At 40.9% G+C, this 24784-nt stretch overlaps 1 protein-coding gene across 1 annotated transcript in view; it reads right to left on the minus strand.

Moving 5' to 3' along the window:
• The window catches only part of cacna1ea (calcium channel, voltage-dependent, R type, alpha 1E subunit a), a gene marked incomplete at its 3' end in the record, with an annotated part of 84750 nt that overhangs the window by 41249 nt on the left and 18717 nt on the right, over positions 1-24784 (minus strand). Inside the window, exons 2-4 of the mRNA XM_083940427.1 lie at positions 19674-19964; positions 11592-11697; positions 11299-11438 (exon numbers count right to left, since the gene is read on the minus strand). Coding sequence (XP_083796553.1) covers positions 11299-11438; positions 11592-11697; positions 19674-19964 — 537 coding nt within the window. The remainder of the gene's footprint in view (positions 1-11298; positions 11439-11591; positions 11698-19673; positions 19965-24784) is intronic.

Below are 24784 nucleotides of genomic sequence, written 5' to 3' on the forward strand. Positions count from 1 at the left end.
AGTATTATGTAGAGATATGAGATGGTAAAGCTGAGCCGGATAAAAAAACATGTTGAAATTAACTACCACTGCAGTTCAACCATAGACTATACAGAGAATAAAAGATAAGAAACTACTTTCATGGAGGACAATGGGGCCCTTCTTATTTTGTTTTCTAGGGGCATCTTGGTGTAACATTATGAAGAATGACAGCAGGTTTTACAGCAATAGATAATGCTGTTTTTCTTTCTCTGTCCTCCGTCGTCATCTTTCCATCCTGCTGAGGGTTTTTTATGATGTTGTTTTGTATTCTAATGTTTTGTTCCGCAATAATTTGTTGGCAGTATCCTTTATTGTTGGTTGTGTTGCTGATAATCTTCTACTGCTTCAGGCGGTATTCAGTGATTTTATATCGCTCCCTTTTCCTCAATCAGAAGGACACTGGAGAATCTGCTGCTCACAGGCTCCCACAAATGGCTCACTTGTTGCATCCACATGTGAGGTTCTTCTGCAGTTTTCACATTTTAAAGAGCATTTTATCCACAGGGCCACAATGGTTTCTGACTGAGTATATCAGCATGGTAAGAATACTTTTTTTTCTGAAATAAAATATTCTGAGTTGATTTAAGACCATTTCAGTTCAGAGCATCAATGAAGTTTGTTTAGGGCAACTAAATAAAACTTTTCTCCAAAGTTTAGCACATGTACTGTTCTTTACAATCTGACACTACAACCTCTGAATCAGACATTCCCACTTAAGAAAGACCTGTGATTCTGCAGGACAATGAATTCATATAACTGCTCTGGTGGCCTGCAGTACAGTGGGTGGTGTGCGTACAGCGGATTGTCTTGACAGAATAAGGAATTGTGTGGAGCAACTCCTACAGTGCCGCTTTGGTTGGTTTAGTGAATATAAGCCTCTCTGCCTCCCACTATGTGCTCGCTTATTTTCAACTCCCCCCTCATCCTTTTTACTCTCTCTCCCTGAAACATGCACGCATACACACACACACACACACACACACACACACACACACACACACACACACACACACACACACACACACACACACACACACACACACACACACACACACACACACACACACACACACACACACAAACACGCACACACACACACATTCTCTCTCTCTCTCTCTCTCTCTCATTCACACACAAGCTATTCAGGTTGTTATGCAAGATCAAATGTCAACGTCAGCCTGAGACACTGGCCTCTCTTTATGTGAATCAGTTGAGCATCATCCTGCATATTGGTTTATGTGTCAGTTCGGTAAATGTTTACTCTTTTTCCAGAATGAATAATTTCTTTGGGTTAATGATTTATTAGCCATTTGTAGGAAGAGAGAGGGGAGGAAATGTTAATACAGTGCAGTGCAGAGATGAGTCGTTGGCACACCAACTCTTTCTACTGTAGGTCTCAGAAGTTCAAATACAGAATTCAAAACCAATGAGAAAACTGGAAATGTTGCATAATCACAACCGCCTCTGTGCAGTATGTTTATATTAATACATCACAAAATGAGTAGAAATATTAAATCATGTAATGCAAGATAAAGATCAATAAAGAATTCAAATTCAGGTTAAGAGGAGGATTATGAAAGTCAGCAGGCAGTGATGGAAACAAGTATCTGATCTTTTACAAAAGTAGAAATAATGGAAGAATAATTAATTGGCCTAAAAATCCTGCATTAAAATGTTACATCTGCCCTAAATTAGGTATATAAGAAGTCATTGTGCAGCTATTTTATTGTTTATTATTCATCCGTCAAAGAGGTTATGTTCGGTTTGTTCATTTGTTTTGTATTTCTTTGTTTGTCAGCAGGATTACAGAAAAACTACTGGCCTGATTTCCATGAAACTTGTTAAATGAAGAGCCCTTTTATACATTGGATTATTGTTAATGATTATTGTTACATTATTGTAACATGTAAGCATAATTTAAATTACTTGTTTATTTTTTTACTGTTGAGTAGTGTAATCCTGTGATTCCCGAAGTGTGGGCCATAGTGGGCGGTGAAGGAACTGCAGGTGGGTCAGCAAGGTCATTTTCAACAAATAATAAAAACCTGAAATTTTGTTCGAGTTTACCATAAAATATTTATGATTTAATATTTACATTTAAAAAAGCAATCACATCTTATAAAATAAAGCCATGGGATGTAAGTTATGTGTAATTCTTTATTTATCTGACCACTGTTGCTTCTTCCCATAACCAAACCAACAGGGCGGCTGCGGGTCAGAAGGTAGAGCGGGTCGTCCACTAATGTGGGAGAATGTTGAAGTGTCCTGACCCAAAATTGCTCCCAAAGGCTGTGACATCAGTACGTGAATGTGCGTCTGAATTATAAGATTTGGTCGTGGTAAACAGATGACACCTTGCACAGCAACCTCTGCCATCAGCATATGAATGCCTGTGTGAACAGGTTTAAGTGGCAAGTAAAAGTCAGTTTTACCATTTACCAAACTCCGTCTTTTGTTTAAAAAGACCGCCGGTTTAATACAAGATTGAGTGTAAGACTGAGGCTAAGTGAGAGTTGTTGTTTCACTACATTGAAACGTGATCTTGTAGCCTCTGCACTAATCCAAATTAAAACACCACAATATCATAAAATGACCAAAAACAATTCATCCAAATTAGCTCTGCTACAGACTCCCATATGGACTATGTGAAAAAAAATTGCTCAGTGTTTGCAGAGAAACTGTGGCTGTAACAGAGCACACAGTTCTCTCTTGCCAACAACACTGATGGCTTATTATGACGCCTCTCAGAAGACATCTGATGCTGGTTAAAACAAAAGCTGACTGCCAAATAAATGCTGACTGCCAAATAAATGCTGCCCCCCCTCCCGTGTTTTTAATTGTTTTATTAAAAAAAGAAAGAAAAAATAATGTTTTTGGCACTGATTATTTTAGATCAGCTCTTTGTAGCAACAATTGCAAGGTTCAATCCGTACATCACAGACATCCATGGGCCATTTTTTTCAGCATTGCTCATTGGCGTAAGACGACCTTATTAGTAAATATACTGTATAATTGAACAATAAAAAAAAGTTGGACAAATGAATAAATGAATCCATTCTGGTGAAAATTGATTTGCATTGCATCTTTCATTTAATTGATTTATCAGCACAAGCACCAAAGTGTCACAAACTGTAGGTGGCAAATGAGGAAGCAAATAAAAAAGCAGCCACATCAGCACTTTGCACATCACTCTACATGTGAGGACTTATTAGATGAACGAAGAAGGATTTGTACTGGCATCGTATTAACATTGTTATTTACAGCAGATTCATCAAAATCATACTAAGGGAATAGATCATCATTTTGGGTAACACACTTATTTTAATGTTTGCCACAAGGTAGAGGACGAGATAGATACCACTCTCATGTCTGCTCATGAAAAATGTTGCTGGAGCCAGCAGCCGGTTAGCGTAGCTTAGCATTAACAATAGAAACTGGAGGAGACGACGACTTCTAGCATGGCTTTAAAGGCAACAAAAATCTGCCTACCAGCACCTCTTAAAGTCACTTTTTGAGATGTTTTATCTTGTTTGTTTGTAGAAAAACCCATACCACAGTTTTGTGGCATACCATCTCTAGAAATAACACATCATGTAATATAAGTTGTAATCCAGTTCAGAGTGTGTATGTGATGTGAACAAGGTCTATACGCCTCGCTCTCGGTGTAGTGTGCAGCCTGACACCTGCTGCGCCTCCATCTCTGTCCGTCACTGAAACATGTAATTTCATTCTGAACTACGTCTGAGGAGGTTCAACAGTAATTTAAGTTGTTCCCTGTGTACTTACACACGTATTTTACCAGAGTCTGTTCATTTGTGGAGGGACAAATGTCAGACTGATATTCAGTTTGTAACGACAGCTTGCCAGTTCAAAATCTGAAATGTTCTTTTGAATTTCAGCTCAAGTCTTTGTGATTTTTTTTAACTTTCACTAAGTGAACTGAATTTAATTTGATGTGAGTTTAAGGTTAACATCAGGACCGCTTTCATCTAAGTGCGGCTCCTCATCTTCTCAGATCAGATACCACAATGCATAAAGGCCCATGAGAAAGTCTTTGTTTCACTTCCCACTCAGCCTCTTTACTCTGAGGATGTCATTTGAATGTCACTAGCTATGCACTCTGTCTTGTTCATGTACATATTCATGCTTCATTTACTTTGGAAGGTTTGTTGAAAAGTGAAAGAAAAGCATTGTTAGCGCTCTGCCTGTTGCTTTTTTTTGTCACACACACACACACACACACACACACACACACACACACACACACACACACACACACACACACACACACACACACACACACACACACACACACACACACACACACACACACACACACACACACGCACACAGGCAACAGGCAAGTATAAGCGCATTCCCCCCTCACACTATAAGAAAAGACAAATCTATCCTGGTCTGGTCTAATTGGAGAGACATTGACCAGAGAAGCAGCAGGTCTGGTGCCAGTGACAGCCTAACCTGGGGCGGGGTCCTCCATCACCACGGTAACAGCTCAGGGGGACATATCCACCCCGTGCTGAGTCTAAACTCATCAATCGATCAGACAACAGATGGAAAATAAGATTGGAGAGGGCAGGTCTGTCTGCGTATCTGTATTTGTGTGTGTATGTGAGTGTGTGTGTGTGTGTGTGTGTGTGTGTGTGTGTGTGTGTGTGTGTGTGTGTGTGTGGGCGTGGGCGTGTCCGTTTAATCTTAGCCGGTTCTACCAGGTGTATGACTGCCAACCAGACAGACGGTGTTGTTGGCAAACTGACATGCAGTAATGACACATTTGGTTCATACACATGAATGCACCAACACACACACACACACACACACACGCACACACACACACACACACACACACACACACACACACACACACACACACACACACACACACACACACACACACACACACACAAGCAGTGGTTTCAGTTTTCAGTAAGTCCGGTACAGTGACAATTTCTCTGAGATAAGAATATCATGCAACTTTAGCAATAGTGCAAGAACGTATCTGAAGTAAAGAAAAGGAAATTAAATGGAACAGAAAAATAAATTATAGGAAAAAAGGCAAAACAGTAATTGTAAGAAAGGATGGAGCTGACGAGAATAAAAATCTAAAATGTAAATGGCCACAGAACTCATACTGTTCTTGCATTTGTCTTGCTGGCTGATATTAAATCTGTGCAAAAGTAATGTACCTCCATCTGTCTCTGTCTGCTCCTAATGTCTAATCTACTTGATGCAAAATGACAATGTTTGTCTGGCCGGTCGGTCGGTTTGAGGGGCTTGGCTTTGACACGACTTGGTTGCAAACTTTCTAATTTTTTAAACCAAACATTACACTAAAATATACTTCTGACTTAATGCGAGAAATAGATAATGTAGTAACAGAATTATGATTGACATTTGATCAGCGCTTCCTCGTTTCGCAGTTTGATCGGAGTTCAGAGCAGTCATTGACGCTCGGACTCACTTGTTTTTCTTCAGGCGCAGTAGAAACTAGCAGGAGCAGACACAAAGGTAGAGATACATTACTTTATCACAGATCACCTGTCTAATTGTGCTGTCAGGATATAGTAACAGTTGCAGCACAAAAAAAACATTATATTTTTTAGAGATTCACGATCCGATACCTGGATCGGATATCGGCTCCGATATTGAATAATTAGCTGGATCGGATATCGGATGAATGAAGCTGATCCAGCATTTCAATCCAGTCATTTCTTTTTTATTAATATCATACACAGCAATACAGTTACAGCGATCTAGTCCCTTCAATTCTATGTTTGCACCGGTTAGAGTTTTATATTACATTTTAAAATATCTGTTTGCAGTGCACTTTGCATGGAAGTCTTATCTATTTATTTTTGCTCCTAATGTACACGTTGTTATTTGTTAATACATAATATTAAGTGCATTTATATCTGTGTTTATTTGTTACCTTTTTTTAACAAGGCTAAATGTTTATGTCAAGCCTGATGCCTTCAATCACATGGCGAGGTATACGGTCATATATTCAACAGTAGGATGAGATCCGTATTGGGTATCGGCCGATACACTCGGAACCGGAAAAAACTGGATCGTGCATCTCTAATATTTTTCATAGAAAGTTACCAACATCTGCTTTAAGGATGGTGTGATCAATGTGAAGCTCTCATGTTAGCTCCCTCCTGGCTAGCAGTGGTAATAAATATAGTACAAATAGTCCTGTTTGACAGGAATAGGGACTGATGGTTGCAGCATTTGTCTGAGGACACTGCCCCTCTCTGTTAATTAACACTGGAGGTCTAGAGTGCAGACACAACTCCATCTATCTTATTTAAGCCACATGAAGAGGTATGCATCAAAACTGAATATACACCGTTTAAAAAAACCTCTTATCTGATTCCAACAGATTAAAGAAGGCATATTGCTGTTTGAAAAGCATTAACATGAAATGTCTCCGCTTGGAGTCCAGCTGGGGACCTTTGTTGCGTATCGAATCTCTCTCTCTCCTCTCACATCCTGTCTTCACTACACTAAATGGCAACTAATAAATCTAATAACATGAATACAATAAATAAGAATTTTATGGTCTGCAAGTTTTGCATGTTAAACCGGTTTATTTTGAACACCTTTGCACCAAAAATGTCTCAAGCTTTACTCTACTGATGTCATTAAACTATTTTTTTTTTATCATGTCACCTTTTCTTCCCAGCATACCCTTCCCGTTCTAGTTGGGAACATGCAACGAATTGGAGCCGGAGCATATATCCCTCTGAGCTTATTCATTTTCTAGATCAGTGCCAGCATTTTTTTCTGATGATTTCTCATGCATCTACGCTGCTGGAAACGTGCAAGAAGAAAGATTCATGGCAAAAAAAAGTGGGGTGCCATAATAACATTAGCGCTACACAGGCAGCTGCACAAATACTCTCTCCTCTCATCTACGCTGTGTTCAGAATCAGGGAAAAATAACCTCTCCTCTCCTGATCAGTGCTGATTCTCATTGTCTTTTTTGGATCTGAAATTTAACTTTTCGGGTATTCAGTTACTTTGAACAGCAGAATAAACTTCAATTTAAAAAGTTCAAAGTAAGGAAGAAACATCTTTGACTGAGCAGAAATGTCAATGCTCCTAACTATCCTTCTAACTAAAACTATCCTGTGGATAACAGAAACTGAGAAAAGAAAATGCTTTTTACAGTCATCTCATCTTTACTGATCAACTCCATCTGTGCTAAGTCCATCTCCTCTCCACGCTCTCCATCCCCCTCCGAGGGTCTGGCACATAGTGGTGACACAATCCCTTGGTGGGCGTCGCCCCCTGCCAACTGTTGCCAGTCTAATGGCAGGCTTGCCAGCAAATGCGACCGCCAAGGTGCCAATTAGTACGTGCGATTACGCATAGAGGCGCCCTCCTCATTTCCTCCAGCTCTATTCTTTGCTTTGTATCTCTCCTGTTACTGTGTGTTACAGCCTCCCCTGTTTGCTGACTTTCCTTCACTACTTGCCATTTTAGCTAGAGTAACTGGAGGAGCATGACCTGAAAAAACCCACAATCTCTCCCTACTGTCTCTGTCTCTGTCTCTCTCTCTGTAATACAGGTCAACGTTGCTGAGGTGATCATGGCCTCCAGCATTGACACCATTAGCAAGTGGTTCCATAATTATATATGTTCACACGTAATGCTAAGTGAGTCAGGGGTAACCACTGTGGAAAAGTTCACACGCTTTGTAGTCTGAGCTAATAGTCGTGTTTTCTACAGTCTAGAAGCATTCCTGCCTTTCTGACTCAAGCTGTCATTTAAACCACTCTCATTGCAGGCATGTGAGTTAATACAACACCTCTCTGACACAATTTCAACAAGATTGTACATTATAAGCTTCATAGATGATAGGATTTACTGCAGGGCAATTGTACTAATGGTATAACTAATAAACTGGTTAGTCACCACTCTCAATCATGACGTTTCACCCTGTTTTTATAGCATCAAACAACGAAGTAAAATCAAACATGTAAAGTTGTTATTTTACTATGTTTTTTTTTCCTGTTTGGCCCATGCCCCACCATTAACATGAAGGGGGCTCCCCTATACTGCAGCCAGCCACCAGGGGGCAATTGTGATGTTTTGGCTTCACTTTTGGGGATCCAACAAGCTGTCCATCTTTTTATATACAATCTATGGTGTAATGGTTTGGAAGGTCTGTTTTTGTAATAATTAAATCACAATTCAAGTTAGCGGAGTGATAAAACGGAAGTAACCGGCTTGATCGGGAGACATCTCCAGTGCACCTGCTCTATGGGCCCAACAGTGCGGATGAATATCAGAAGTAGTGCCGATCATTCATATTTTTAGATGCAAACATTGTTTTGCCAAAAACTTTTTTGGCTTCCTGTGCCACTGAGCAGCTTTCATAGGAATGAACGGAGCTCCACCTCGAACGCTGTTTCCAGTTCTCTTAATACATCCATGGTCTGTATTTTTAACAGTGTGTGACCCTTCCTGTCTGCAGAGACTTCCTAATTACTAACTGATAGACAGCACTGGTGACTCATAATCTTCATTCACTCTCTAATAAGGTTGCAAACCTCGAGTGATGGCCTGCAGTTGAGTGAATATGTCCATGTGAGTGTGTGTGTTGGATGGCCTGTGTGTGTTTCAGAGAAAGACAGAGAGAGAACATTTTCATTAATTTGTCTTTGCCGTGGCCAGAATGATCATTTAGAGAGGGGTCTATCTGCTGCTCACTTCATCATGCTGAATATTAATAAAATGAGAGCTGGAAGGCTATTTCATCCAGATCGATCACGTCTCATCTCTAAGTCATCAGTATCTTAAATTCAACCCATGAAACATGCCTTTGTCTTACTGCCAAATAATGGTAAAAGTAAATTACAGAGAAGATTTTGCAACATGAGTAAAGCTGTTTTGGAAATATGCAGATGTATTTAGATTAGATTTAGATTAGATTATTTGGGGGCGAGTAAAATGACTTCAGCCTCACCACACTGACTTTAGACTCAGGAGAAGCCATAACATCAATAAATCCTCTTTCCCACTGGACAAAAAAAACAATAACATCTGGCTTCTGTCTTTAGTGGGAAAGGTTACAATCTATCTGTAATAAAACTATCCTCTCTCCTTATGTGCTCCAGCTTTTCCTTTATCAAGAGCATATATTCTACCTTATGGTGCCTACATTTTTACATCTGCAGATCCACCGCGGGATTCTTGCGATATCACCGATTCATACAAGACTCGCAGGATCAAGGCATCTCAGCTAAATGGAAAAAACACTGCCACTCCAAAGTGTTCTGGCGGTCTTTGCTGGGCGTTTTCAGAAGTTCGCCTGGCATGTTTAACACACAGCCTATGAAAGTAACACCAGTGATCGTCCGATCAAACAATTGACCAACCTAATATTTACCCTTTTTCTGGCACAGTGCTGTGATTGGTTGGTAACTTCTACTACATCTTTGTCATCTCAGCCACAAATTCTGTCCATCTCCGCCCAAGCAGCACTCAAACATCGCTCCAAATAAGTCACAAAGTTTGAAAGAGAGACTGAATAAGTAACAGATATAAAAAAGAAGTAACCACTAACTCCATGCTGCTTTCTAGTGTTTACGAACCTTGTTTTTCGTGGCGTTCATGACACTGAACATGACACACCAGGAAAAAACAAAAAACAAAACCACCCATCTTTATCAGGTTTCCTGTGTTGAAAAAATTGGCATAAATATGCTTTTCTTAGTGGGAAGTACTGCCTGATTCATACACCGAGCAAACATAAAGGTAAAGTCTGATACAGCATTTGCCACTCTTGGGGGGCCTTGATAAGCCTTCTGTTCATCTGTGTCCCCCTCCAGACAGGTGAGATTAGAACAAACAATTAACATGCGTCTGTCTCACTGTGTTTTAATTTGGCTTCTAATTTTCCCAACATGCCGTGGGGTTGGATGTCGACTCAACCACTGCCACACAACTGATCAACAGCCGAGAGGGGCAGGAAGCTCTCTGGCCATATCTTTCCACAACACCCCTTGTAACGTCATCCCTCTCTTAGGCTCTTCCGTCTTCCTCTTTACTCCTCCATCCCCGCATCCCGCCGCTCTCCAGCAGTGATTGGAGTATCGTTAAGAAGCCCAAGCTCGGCTCATCAATAATTGAACGCCCAGAATCATGTAGAATTCTCTAAGAACCCATCTGTCACCCTTTGTACTTCTGTGCTGTGAATTGATTAATATTTCATGTGTGTGACTGCATGTGATGGAGGTTAATCTGCTAAAATCATAAACATTTCCTTTCTCTGTACCTACCTCTCTAGTAACTGCTGTGAAATGCACTTTAATATAACACCTTTCCACCACAGAAAAGACTAACGTTAATGTAAGCCCCCCTGAGCCACCGAGTGAGGTGATGATTTCCACACCTGCTTGTAGTATGACTTCAGCTCATCCTTGATCCAACATGGGGCTCAGGTAGTAACAGATTTTAATCAGTTGTCATATTCAGTGACTCAAAAATTATAATCAAGCTGGGCTTCTTGTACAGAATGAAAGGCATAATCATAAAACTTGTGCAGTCAACCTTCTTGTCTGTCCTCGACTTTGTAGATATTCTGTTTTGCCACGCTGCCTGATTACACTTCAGCTAAACCCTGTGTAATACAGTGCATTACACTTTATCACACACTCATCATTGTTCTCTGTATCACACGGTTGGGTGAACCTCCTTACAGTCGAGAAGAAATAGCCCTCTCTTTATATTCATTTATAAAGCCCCACTGTTGAATGCTCCGACTATACCTTGCATCTTTTCTCTCACTTAATTCCAGTAACTACAGTACAAGATTCAGTAACTACTTGACCTTAGATATCCCTCATATACTCACTAATGTTGACACCGCACTAGTTCAATAAAATGATGATTATTAGATTCATCAACACCACCTAACTTCGAATATTGTACGGTGAAATCTTCCCAAAACTTCCTGTTTAATTTGGCAGTGGTGAGTTAAAGATGTAGGCCAAAATATTCAGTAAAGACCAACAAGCAACAAAGAAGCAAACTGTCAAGCTTGAGCAATTAACTGTGGACCAGCTGGAATTAACTGTGAGCCTTAAAGAAGAGCTCAAGAACATTGGATGTTTTGAATACAGTACAAAATCGCCATCCCTTTCAATTCATAACACTAATCCTGTTTCACAGATCTGCATCCAAACACACACACACACACACACACACACACACACACACACACACACACACACACACCGTTCGACTCACCCACTGAGGACCACGATGAAGTCCATGACGTTCCATCCATTCCTGAGGTAGGAGCCTTTATGAAATACAAAACCGAGGGCGATGATCTTTATCCCAGCCTCAAAACAGAACATCCCAATGAAGTAGGGCTCTGTCTTCTCCTGAACGTGTAAAGCAGATAATCAGAGTGATAATTATCTTACAGTGAATTGAAATGGATGCACTGTGCATGAAGTCGTCTGGGATATATAGACTCCATCAAAGGCAGTTCAGAATAACTGTGTGTTAAGTGTGGTTGTGTGTGAATAGCTCACCAATCTCTTAGACATGGGGGTTTTGTCCTCTCCAGGAAGGTGCTGCTCCAAAGCCAAGACGATACAGTTGGCGATGATGGTGGTGAGGATCATGTACTCGAACGGAGTGGAAGGATGAAGTTAAGGAACTTTTGCCTGAACTAATGTTGTGTGTTTGGCAAAGTATGTTCATTTAAAGGATAAGGCTGTTAATATTATGTATTTGTGTCATTGAAAACAAATTCCTTGAACAGATTAAAACCAAAAACGTGTTCTCAGCATGACCTACACTGTAAAATGAGTTAGCAGTGCATTTGTTAGTAGTATTTTAGTATAATTTAGTACTATTCTCTGCAACATGTTCATGGTAATGTAGGAACATGTCACCCAGAGGTTAAATAGTTTTTGGACAACGATTGGAGGTTTAAACCATAGATTGTATAAAACATTTACGTAGTCTCTGTGATGTCACCCATAGGTTTCTGAAGAGCCACTTGTTCCCAGCTAACCTAAAAATGTGCAAAGAGGATGAAGCTGTAGTGGGCCAAATGAAGCCTACAGTTTATGGTAGCCATCTCTGACTGCTCCGACCTGTCACTCAAAATGGCCGTCTCTCCAACTCCCCCGGCTGAGTTATGTACCAGGTTGTAAACATGTTTATTTCTGCTGAAAGTCAAGCAATTTAACATGGGGGAATGTGGGAATTGACTCAATTCAGGAGCAAGCCTCAAGTGGCCATTCAAAGAACTGCAGTGCTTCAGTGTTGGCTTCATTTTTCAGCCCTGGAGGATGCAGCTTTGTTTAAACGCAGAGGAATAAGCTCTATTAGGCTTTGGATACACAAACTATTACTAATTGTTAGCAACATCAATTCATTGTTGGTTTTGGTATTTGTGACGTATGGATTATTTACAGGAAAGCCAATAGAAAGAAACAGAGAAGACTCTAAACGGGTTTCTAGGTCACAGCCAAATACAAATGTGATCTAGTTTACTCATCAGATCACAATACTAGTTCAGGAAATGTGTAATAAATGGCGCTAAAAAATGTAATATAAAGAACACAGAAAGTCTACACGCATAGAATAGAGAACAGATTGAGACACCATCGCTTAATCACAGAAAAAAAAAAAATAATAATTGAGCTAATCACAGTAAATCAAACCCAGCAGCACTGCAATTACAATGTCATGTACTGTAAGCATAGAGAGACAGGTAAACATTGATTCCTCTGTATCAAACAGAATTAACCTGCATGTTATGAGCCCTGGGGGCCATAAACACAGGCTAAACTTTATCTGAGGTCAGCTGTATCAGACAGTGACACACACACAAACACACTGAGGAAACAGAAGGCTAATTGAGGAGAGATGAGTGGGTGGGCCTGAAACGTGATCCCATAAACAAGGTGACTCTTACTACAAGCTCCACTGCCCGTTCTATGGGACCTGAATTGGTTGTTGGTTCAGCAGCAGCCACTCTGGGGCTGAGCTTAGCCAGCAGTGCGCTCTTTATCTGATGCTCTGCGTGGGCAGACCCATTTCTTCTGGTTATGTGGAGAAGAGGTAGGAAGGGAGCTTAAATCTGCAGAGTGGAGACAGGGAGGGGGAGCGGAAGTAAGAAGGAGGACGAGATAACACCTAAGAATGAAACAGGAGAAAGTGATAAGATGACGGGTGATGAGTGGAGGAGAAGATGATAGTTATAAAGAGGGAATATAGTGAGGCTTGCTTAACAGGTGGGCGAGGAAGAGGCAATGAGACCAGATAAGGCTGATGATGGACAGATTGATTTTGTGGCAGCTGTACCCAGCAGGGTTACTCAGGGATATGTGAGCCATGAAGCTAAATAAATAAATGAAGCAAAGACAATCTTACTCCCACAAGCACCCAGGGATTCCAACTTAAACCAAGACTGAGCCACAGGTTTGACTCAAGTTAATCGCTGATAGATTTTGGAAAAACAAAACCACATCAACGCGTACATGATGAACATGAAAATAAATCACAAAAGGTGGTTTAATTGCATAATATCGGTCTCAGGCTGAGGGGTTGTATTCAAGTTTTTTCAAGAAGTTGATTCACTTCCCTGCAATAACTAGTATCACTTTAGTAGCGAGCTCTCCACAGCAGCCAGTCGCCACGCCCTGCATTCCCTCAAACACACACAACACAAACAGGAGGAGGGGGGGAGACGAGACGGAGGGAGAGAGAGAGAGAGAGAGAGAGAGTGAGGTACTAAGAAAGGGGGGAAAGAGAGGAAATTAAAATAGAAAGAGAGAGGTATCCACGGCAACAGGCTTCTCTTCCAGACAAAAGTCAATGCTACAAGACGCTTCCTGGGCAGCTGAACTATCTCTGTGCCCCCCCCCCCACACACACACACACACACACACGCACACACATGCACTGAGGCTAATTTTAACCACTACACGACGGATGTTGCAGAGCTGAACTAGCTCAGTCAAATAAAAGACTGCCGCTGATTGCTGAAGGCATCAGACAAATGTCTTTGACTTTGTACTAGATTTCAATGTGTGGTAATTTCTTAAAATAGAAAATCATACATTCATATTTATAAAATATTTTTTCAGGTATTTTCACAATATATTTAAATATTGTTGCGATGTGTGTTTTTGGGCAAAAGCCAGTCGATGTTTTAAACTATCATACACATCTAAAGAAAGTTAAAAATAACTTTTCTCCTTGTTCTGCTCCAATGCCACTTTTCCACTACATGGTACGGCTCAACTCGAATCTACACGTTCATTTTTGGCCTCCAATTAGCAAAAGTTCCAGGATCCATGTGAGCTGGGCTGATACTAGAAGCTGGAGTTAAAACACTGCAGACCACTGATTGGTCAAAGAGAATATTCATTAGCGTGACATGGAACAAGCTACTGTCAATAGCAACTGCAATTTTTTTTTGCTCACTTGATAAAACTACACGTACAAGTGCAGATGTTCCTCTGTTTGACTGAAAACTCAGCGAGTGTAGCATTGAAGATGATGTCAGTACCAAAGCAATTAAGTTGAGTCAAGCAGAGCTGTACCATGTAGTGGAAACACAGCATAAGAAGAACAACTTTTTTCTGTGAATGGTCATCTCCAACTAAAAAGCACCTTAAACTTGCAATAACTGGTGTTTTTGCCAAGCTGATATGGTGAACATTTAATAGCAAACATTTACACATCCAGGAGATAAGGAGCAACATTCATTTGGAGCAACCTCACAAATTCAAGTCAAATATTGACTCTCATTTACGCTGTTTTTGGTCTCTGCCAACTCCTCCTGCAAATTACCTCTCTAGTCATTTAGTTTAGGGAAAATTAAGTAAATCAGAACAGAAAAGTAATTTGAAACAGTAAAGTTTTGGACTGGAAAACCAAAATAATGAGCTGAAAGATGCTTAAGAGCTCAGTAGAGCTGAGGAGAACTGTGTTGGTAACAATTTGTTGGTCCATCACAGTGAGCAACAGTCATTTTATATCACTGATTTGGCTTCTGCAGCCTTTTTGATGCACTCATATACTCTGCAATCACACAAGTGTGTTGATTTATTTGCCCAAGAGCCTCCTAACAACAGATGGGGTATGCTTGAAAACATGTATTAACATGTAACATATATTACATGACTCAACATGTGTCTTCAACCAAAACCCATGTGTCCTCCCCTTTGCTTCTCTGGGCTGTGATGTCGATCATGGATTGTCTACCAGCTTCGGCAGTGAGGCGTCCCGTGAGCAATCCTGTGAGTCACAGTGACGCTGGAACTCTGCACCTCAAACATGCGTGTAAAAATAGACATCGAGACGGAGTGTGATGCCCTGTGCATCTGTGAATACGCTCAGGCCTAGATTGGATCCAAGCCCCTGTGATTATCATTACGTAGAGGTGAAAATAAAAATGAATCACAGGCATTTGATCCCAGCTTATTAAATCTGTGAATTATCAGTGTGTGTGTGTGTGTGTGTGTGTGTGTGTGTGTGTGTGTGTGTGTGTGTGTGTGTGTGTATGAGTGAGTGTTTAAGGCAGAGAGGAACGGCAGCAATGTAATCTCCATTTAGAGTAAAAAATTAACTCTACTTCAGCCTGGTGAATTAAAAGACTGATACACTACAACTTACATTTCTATTGCCGTGCTGTTATTCAAAAAATGCGTATGATAAAATATGAACACGACTGACCTTTATGAGACATCCTGCTGAGATTGAGAGTCTGTTAAATAAAAAATGCGTAAGATAAAATATGTTGTCGATTGAATATATTTAACCGACATTCTCCAATCTATCTTTAATTCCACATCACCTCCACACCTCAGTGGTCTGCTTTAGCCGACAGATCAATCAATGAGGACAAATGCAGTCATAGTTCAGTCAGTCCTGTTTATACACAGCAACCCTTTGAGTAAATCAACTTGAAGCTTCAGAGTATCTCACATAGTCATCTCTGTCAGGAAACAGGTGGAGGCTTGAGGATACAGTACCTCATGTGATGTTTTGGGGATTGGTTGAATTAACTTTCTGTAAGCAACTTGGAGACTGCATACTTAGCATAGTGCAACGCAACATTTACAAGTCTCATTTTCTTCAGCTATATTCACTCTAAAAGTCTGCACTCATTAAATAAATAAAAAAAGCAAATCAATAAGCGGAAAAACAGTTTTTGTAATTGGAGATAAATGAAAATAGGACCATAACAACACTTGAGACTCCAGGGTCATTTCCTTGCTAATTATCCATTTTCCATTATTCGTGCAAGGATGCAATTTAGTTAGGGTAATAAATGGTCTTTCTGAAGTTTAAACTGACTCCAGAGACATATGCAAAGGATTTACAACCCAAAAATGCACCCTTAATTAAATTACTGTCCATCGATTGGAAATCAGGGTATGGCCTCTGTATTTAAAAAAAGTAACCACTCTAACAGTTTCATACTTTAAGAACGCAAAATATTCTTAACCCAAAAGCATTTTACTTATTACTGTGTGCCCTGTTGAAACAAACTATTGAATCCAACTATCAATTATTTAGAGGTTTACCTTCTCAATGGGAAACTTCCCGCTGCGGGGGATCCCAGTGGGGATCAGACAGGAGGAGCAGCTGTCAGTCCTCACCAGGCCTGCCACACTAAACTCAGGCCATGGGCTTAATTAGCCCTGCCTCTTCCTCCCCAGGCCTTGATCAGCCATCGGTCTACTGCAACCTCAGGCAGGTACGGTGGGCTGACAGTAAGAAACAAACACATATTGCACTCCTGTGAGCTTGCACGAGAAAACAAAGAGAATTTGTACTCATAAATATCAAAACACAGTGCAATATGCTCTCATAAGCCCACACACAATCCAGAGTCACACACTGCACCACAGAAGCCTCTGGATGGTTCCTGAATTGATCATCTGCTGATAATTGAGCACTCAAGAAAAAAAAGACCCTCTTACAGCAAGGTGACAGTGGCAAGTTGTTCTCCAAACACGTCTGACCTTTATGAGACATCCTGCTGAGATTGTGAGTGTGTGTGTGTGTGTGTGTGTGTGTGTGTGTGTGTGTGTGTGTGTGTGTGTGTGTGTGTGTGTGCTCCTATATTTCTATTTCTGTGAGGACAAATCTCCAAGCCAGAACAGCTGATGGTTGTCAGGCAACTTTGGGGTGATGACAACATTTTTAAACTTAGGTATTAAAAATGAGATAAACCATGTGAATTAGTGAGCAATAAAGGTGCTGCTTCCAGTCTTTTGACTAACATACGCTTACAGTGATCTAAAGAAAATAATGAAGCTCAGCACCAAACCGTAGACGGACACAATCAGCAACTAGCTGGTGAACATAGTGTAGCATTTAGAAGCTAAAGAACCAGATATTTCCCTCAGTAGTCGGTAGAGACAAAAACAGTGTGAATAATGGACTCACTAGTTGACCAGCAAGTGTTGCTTGTGTAAATAGGTAACGGTTTGTTAAGAAGTTCACCAAATCTTGTTTCTGCTGTCCCCAAGTGGCCAAAAACTCAGATATTGCAGGTCTAAGTATGATGCAGGGCACACTGTTTTATTGCTACTTTTACTACAGTAAGAGAGCCGATTACTTCTTCAACCACTGGACATTAAGGTAAGAAAAGGGGCTAAAGAATAATTCTGTCAATGAGGGTCCTCGCAAGCATAGAAATACAAATGTGTGTGTACCATAGTTTACATGTTCATATGTCTTTATATGAACAGTAGGTGTTATCATTGGTGCTTACTTGTGTATTTACTGTAAATGAATCTTCACACTCCAGACCTCTTTCACAGAGAGTTACAGTGGATACTGACCAGAAACACTCAGCTCAGCATCACTCCCTTCAAAACCATATTAGCAAACAATATAATATCACTCAGTGAATGATGACTTGTTGTAATAGCATATGACACAGCGATCAGACATCATTACATATAATTCCTGTTAATGTCTGTTAATCAGATACAGTAGAGCTCATTAGATGTAATGAGACACTCCCTCCACAGCAGCACATTAACCTGGAGGTTATTCAGTCTGGCTGCTTTCCTTCTGGTTACTACAGCACACACAATATTTAGATTTAAATTGTATTCTTGACTCAGAGTATAAGGTGTGTCTATAGGTGCAGTTATAACATTATTATTAGCTATGATCCAACCACTGGAGGGGCTGAAATATCTGTAATATGATAACCAACACACACAACGCAACTCCTTTTTCCTAAACTTTTGATTGAAATTTATCCCATTTCTAATTTTTATCACCTCAATAGATAGAAGAGCCCAGAGAAAACAACAATAGGACTCATTCTATGTGCTGGGTTTTTATAATCAGCAGTAGGCCAGTCAGGCAGTCAGGAAGCTGTTGAAGGGAGCAGAACAATAGCAGAAAAGAGGCCCCACCTGGCCAGGACACCTGGTTAGCTGCACAGCAACAGCACAAACACGCCACCAGTGGACATTCATGCGTGGTCGTCATCCTCAGCAACAGGCAGAGGAAATAATATACTGTAGTCGACCCCTTTTCGGTAAGCAGTGGAAGAGCGAGTCGTAAGGTTTGGGAAAGCAGCCAAATAATCATTGTCACAGCACAAATGAAAATGAATCAGCGGTATGTAATGCAAATTTAGATAATGCCACTGAAAAATAGGACAAAAATGCAAAAAAGAAGATCACTGTCTTGTTCTGTCTGATCAACAGTTCATACCTCAAAGAGATATGAAACTGAGATAAGCAGCAAACTCTCACATTGGAGAAGCTGGAACCTGAATATTCAGTGTATTTGTTTAAAAAAATGACCAAAACAATTCATTATTTATCAAAATAGTTGCTGATTCATTTTCTGTCAATCAACTAAGCGATTAATCAGTGAGTGGTTGCAGCTGTAGTTGAGTTTGACATATGCACTGTACAGAAACTGTTCAGGAGAGACAGTGTGTGTTGAGACAACAGCAGGTCTTCATAGCCTTTTGTTGACAGAAAAGATTTACAGCCATAAACAGAGAAACTCTTGTGTACTCCTCTAATCCACTTTCCACTGACACCTCCTCCCCCTCTGCACTATTTTGTCTGGAAATAGCTTTTGTATTAACCTGAGTCAAACTGATGCAAAGTTTCACCCACTTTATGGATTATTGTTCTATAAAACCTTTTTAAAAGACACTTGCACGATCATAGAATCTGATTTAGTGCTTTTAGAGTATTGGTTGATTTAAACTAATAAAGGAAACCAAGAAAGTAATTGATCACTGGACTGAACCCAGACACTCTCTCTCTCTCTCTCCCTCTTTCTCTCTCTCTTTCTCTCTCTCTCTCTCTCTCTCTCTCTCTCTCTCCCTCTCTCTCTGAGTGGTGGTTGAATTGCTCAGGTTTTACTCTGTGTGAGCTTTCCATGGTGCTGAAATGAATAGAGGACAGACACAAAAGAGAACAGGACTTCAGTCTTCTGTGAAAGGTTGTACATGTGGTGGAAATATGAGTGATAACATATGTGTTTTATTTCTCAAACTGGAACATAGTTTACCCACCTTCTGAATTAAATCCTACACGACTCCTTGCTCATACCGGATGAATGTGTTTTTATATTTCACACTTCACCTGCTTAATTTACACCATGAAGCAGAAAGAAAAGGATATGGCCACTCAATGATTTTCTTAGCGTACTTCCTGACCACGTTGTCCTCGCCAAAAATGAAGAGGGACCTGTTGACGGTGAAGCAGTTCTCTCTGACCGGGATGGGGTTGTACAAGGCCATGGTGCGGGCACGCTGCGCTTTGGTCTGCTTGAAGGCTGGGGAGATGCCACCTGTGGACACGGCCGCCCCATCGCGGTTCCGGTTGCGCTCGGACCCACCATCCCCTGAGCTCAACAAGCCCGGGACGTCATCTCCAAACCGGGCCATTCTGTCGGGAAGGGAAGAGAGGAGAGGAAAAAGGAGGTTATAGTCTCCTAGAAAGCAGGGCGCGGTGCTGCGCTCGGTGTGACAGCGGCGGAGTGGCGAGATCTTGCAGTTTTAGTCCATCGTCAGTTTTATTCGCAGAAAACACCGAACTCAGTGTTTCTCAACTTCAAAATCTGTTCAAAAACATGAGCGGATTTTTCCTCCAGTAAGTCCAATTGGAAACGCACGTCGATTTCAAGTGCGCCCCGCGTAAAACAAAGGAAACAAATCTAAAAAAAAGTAATTCAATTCCGCCTCATTTAACAATTCGTCGTCTCAAATGAAGCTGTAAAAAACGGAATCATTTCGCAGCGTCGTATCCATCCAAACACTGACAATGAAAGAAAAGCTGCAACAGGTCACGTCTTCAGCCATCCTCAGTCCCCTGAGCGAGAAGCAGAAGAGCAGGTTGATCCATGGGTTTTTAAATAAAATAGCAACAGTCCTCTGACTAATTCAGGGCACATCATTCCTGTCTCCTCTCTTCTCTTCTCTGTTGACCACAAGAACACTACCCGGCTGCGTGCGTAAGAGGACGAGTGGAACAAAAAAACTTTGGCATTTTCCACGATAATGTTTTTTCCCCGAAACAGCACGAGCAAAACAAGCTGTCAACAATGTGTCACGCAGAGGAAAAGAAAACCCTCAATCCGTCTGGTCTGCAGTGGGATAGTGAGGGAAGCATCTCCCTCCCCCCACCCTGTTAGAGACAACAGTGTCTTCTAACGAGGCGGGCACCTCTCCTAACCTCTGTCCAACCCCACACATGCACTTTAATATGCACAGATAGAGTTGACAAACTGTGTGTTGAATTTATACAATGGCACAATGTAATGAAAACAAATATTATATGACACCATCTTGCAATTAGAGATTGTGTAAACTAGTTAATGGATAATTTGCAAGCTTGTAAACCTGTTATCCCGGATATAAGACCTGCTTTTGCTGAAAATGTGCATGATATTCTTGTAAAATATTAAAGGTTTAATGTGGGCTCACTCCATTTTCTTCATGTGACTGGTCATTTGAAGGGGGGCCATACCATGATATTAACTTTGACCCTGTGCGGTCCCAATGGGCAGACTGAATGTTGGTCATGCATCCAGTCTGGAGGGGAGTAAACGCCTGTTGTGAAATGAACCACTGCCAGCAAAGACACTCAGGAGGACAGCAGCGAGCATCTCTGGCTAATTACAGGGTTCAGAATCTACTATTGTGAGGCACGATAGTGGGAGGGGAGTTGTGCTGCTGTATGCTGGCTACAAGTGATCATATTGACTCTCATGAGGAGGCGGGATTTTCACAATGAGGGGTGTTGAGGGCGGGTTGGCATAGAAGAGCAGGGACCAATGTTGGGTTGGAAGGGTGGAGTTAAAAAGTTACATCTGTTGGATCTGAGAAAAAATGACTATAGATCAAACAATAGGGAGCATTAGCTATAAATGATAAATATCCCCTTGGGAGGTAATTAAAGTACAATAGATAGATAGATTGATTGATTGATCTGATGTCTATATTTACTAGCCATAACAGCAACGCTGGTATTGTTTTCACCTTGTGAGTCTGTGTGTTTGTGTGTCATCATGGCAAAATGTGGTCCCGAAAACACTTACTGTAGCAGGAACTATCACAGAGTCAATTTTGAGTATTTTGCCATGTGTTTATGTCTGTCTGTGGCCAGGTATTGTCACTTTAGCTTGCAAACATGCAGGATACAGTCAAGAAACGTTACAGGTGTGTAAATGAAATCAAAATGAAGACTGAGTTTAAAAATGGATGTGAACTGTCCAACGACTTTATGTCCCTTGCGAGATTTGGCAGTGCAGCTGGTGTGTTCCCATCGCAAGCTGGTATTCAAATCCCTTGAAAAGAGCAAAACCAGTGATGAATTGATTCTACCAACAAGTTTTATCTGTGTAGTCAAAGTCGTATATAGCTTCCTCCTTCGTTCCATTATTATCCAACAAGACCTTAAAGCCACGCTAGTAGCTCTGTGAGGCTGTACTTGAGCACAGTGGCCCATTTGTGCTAAATGCTAACAATGTCACAATGTTAATGCTAACATCTTGGTTTAGCATTTGGGAAAACATTTTTTTCCTAAGTAGCACTAAACACCAAATAAAACGGAGGAAGTGAATGTCAAGTATTCATTCATTCATTCATCTTCAACCGCTTATCCCGGGGTCGGGGTCGCGGGGGTGCTGGAGCCGATCCCAGCTGACATCGGGCGTGAGGCGGGGTACACCCTGGACAGGACGCCAGTCTATCACAGGGCACATAGAGACGTACAGAGACAGACAACCATTCACACCTACGGGCAATTTTAGAGTCATCAATTAACCTAACACATGCATGTCTTTGGACTGTGGGAGGAAACCGGAGTACCCGGAGAAAACCCACGCAGACACGGGGAGAACATGCAAACTCCGCACAGAAAGGCCGAGGTCGGGATGCAAACCTGTAACCTTCTTGCTGTGAGGCGACAGTGCTAACCACTACACCACCGTGAGGCCATGTCAAGTATTGGACAAATACAAATTCTGATCTGAGTGATGAGTGAAGTAGTTACAGGTCATCCTATAGGGCACATCTGTACTAAATATCATGGCAATCGCTACAATACTTGAGAGATTTTACTCAAAGCCACAAACGTGAACGCCATGTTGACATTAGAAAAAGTCAAGGGACTTCGCCACTGCACTCTGCTAAAAACTATTAAACCACACCTTTGCAGTGGATAGCATGTTCCTTTAATATAAAGAGCATGAGCACTGTATACACTGCCCCTCCTAGTGCTGTAAGATGTGTATTAGTGCACAACTGAAAATAGCCCAACAGATGCACTATTTATCTTTATTTCAACAACAATTTCTAAAAAACTACAGTGCCCAGCTTGAAATAAAATTCACTGTCCCAAAGATATGTAGGCGTCTGAGTATCGATGTTCAGTACAATTCACCAATAAACTGATGTTGATGGAAACATTTGAAAAAAAAGATGAACCACATGAGAGCTTTAACCATGACGCTAACTCTGATGGGTACTTTGTGACGGTGGTATAAGGAAGGCAGTGATCAATGGTGTGTGACCACCAAGTCATTAGTGCTCCAACACATGGGCCTTAAAAATAGAACACATACAGTAATAGACAGAATTCTGACATCTGCTCATTATGAATGGTAAGAAGAGACGTACAAATCTTCCTTTCTCATCCAGTTATGGGGCAAAAAGACAGTTAAAAGAAGAATCACTTGCCTTTTGTTATTTCTGTTTCAGCAAAGTGTGATAGAAATGTTACTTCTTTCCCCGTGCAGCAGTGATACCATTCGGTGTTTTCTGCCAGGGGGAGAGCGTGAAGCAGCCACAGCTCTCTTGGCTGAGAGGTGAGGGGTGAATTATGGTAATTAGGTGTTAGCTACAGGGATGATTAGGGTGGAAGGATGACGGTTCCTTCCTGGAAAGAGGCAGAAAGCGAGCTTGATGGGGTCTCTTTGTTGTAGACGATCCTTGGAGTCAGTAGTTTTTTTCTCCAATTAAAAAAGGTTATTGAATTGAAATATGACTTCAGTGTCTTTGGTGAAAGGCTCAGATCATCCAATCTGTCCAGCTTTGATCAAACCAACAAAAGGTTTGAATTGACACCCCTGACCCTAAGGTTAGTTGGTAGCAATTTCTAATAAGGCACCCTTTATTGATTTTGATTGATTGATTAAAACCTTTTCTTTAAGTGGGAAAATACCATTGAGAGCAAGCTCTGTTTAATAAGGATGCCCTGATAATATATAAAACAATAGTAACAACAACACACACAAGTTACAATATACGTTAACCAGTTATACAACAAATAGACCAAGGACATCAACATAAGGGACAGCAATTCTAAGGAAACACATGCATTCGCATTACTCTTAGTCAGACAGAAGGGATTTCAATTGGCTGAAAGGGACAAGCTTATTAGAGCTTATAAAACGCTTGGTTAATAAACAATCTTGTGTTTATCCTGTCTGTTTGGTAATCAATGTTAGTACAGTACATTAATAAAAGCTCAGGGGTTTCTCACTTTCTAATAAGCCGTCAAGTCTGCACTTATAAATGTCAATAAATCCAGATTGTCTCTAGCCCCTTACAGTTAAATGGATATTGCGTAAAGTGAGAGAGTACCCCATCTTTCTCACGGATAGAAAGTCTTACTGGATATTTTAAACATACACAGGAACCCAGAATAGTCTACTGTATTGCTCAGTCTATACTTCTGTACTAAAAAATGTGAATATTGTTGGAGAAATTTAATTTGACATTGTAGACATGTTGTCAATGTTGGAAAATCCTCTCCTAGCTGTGAGAGACACTTGCTTGCAGAAACCTAGCTCAGGAACACCAAGGTTACTTGCTGTCATGACAGCGGGTTGACAGTACCTGCTCCGGTAATGGGACTTAGTGACACAGGACTGAGGTGAGAACAAAGATTTCAATTCAAAAATAGAACGTGTGAACAGAGATACGTGGAAGGCTCGTATCTGAATCCTGGTCATTATCGTGCTTAAATAGTCTTATGATTAAATAAGCTTCTTAATAACAGGAAAAGAATAGTTGTGTGGCTCACTGAGACACTTACAGGATTTCCAATGTATTGTTTGTATATGTTACCTCAAAAAGACTAATTTTAAGTTTGCCTGTTGGTGATTATGAAGTTGCTGGGGTTTGTTTAGGTTGTGTCTTTCTACATGTCACGCCGACGATGTCCTCCGTATCTAACCTGTACTAACACACTAACATCCTGAC

The sequence above is a fragment of the Echiichthys vipera genome (assembly GCF_963691815.1).
Source record: "Echiichthys vipera genome assembly, chromosome: 3".
NCBI classification, from domain to species: Eukaryota; Metazoa; Chordata; class Actinopteri; order Perciformes; family Trachinidae; genus Echiichthys; species Echiichthys vipera.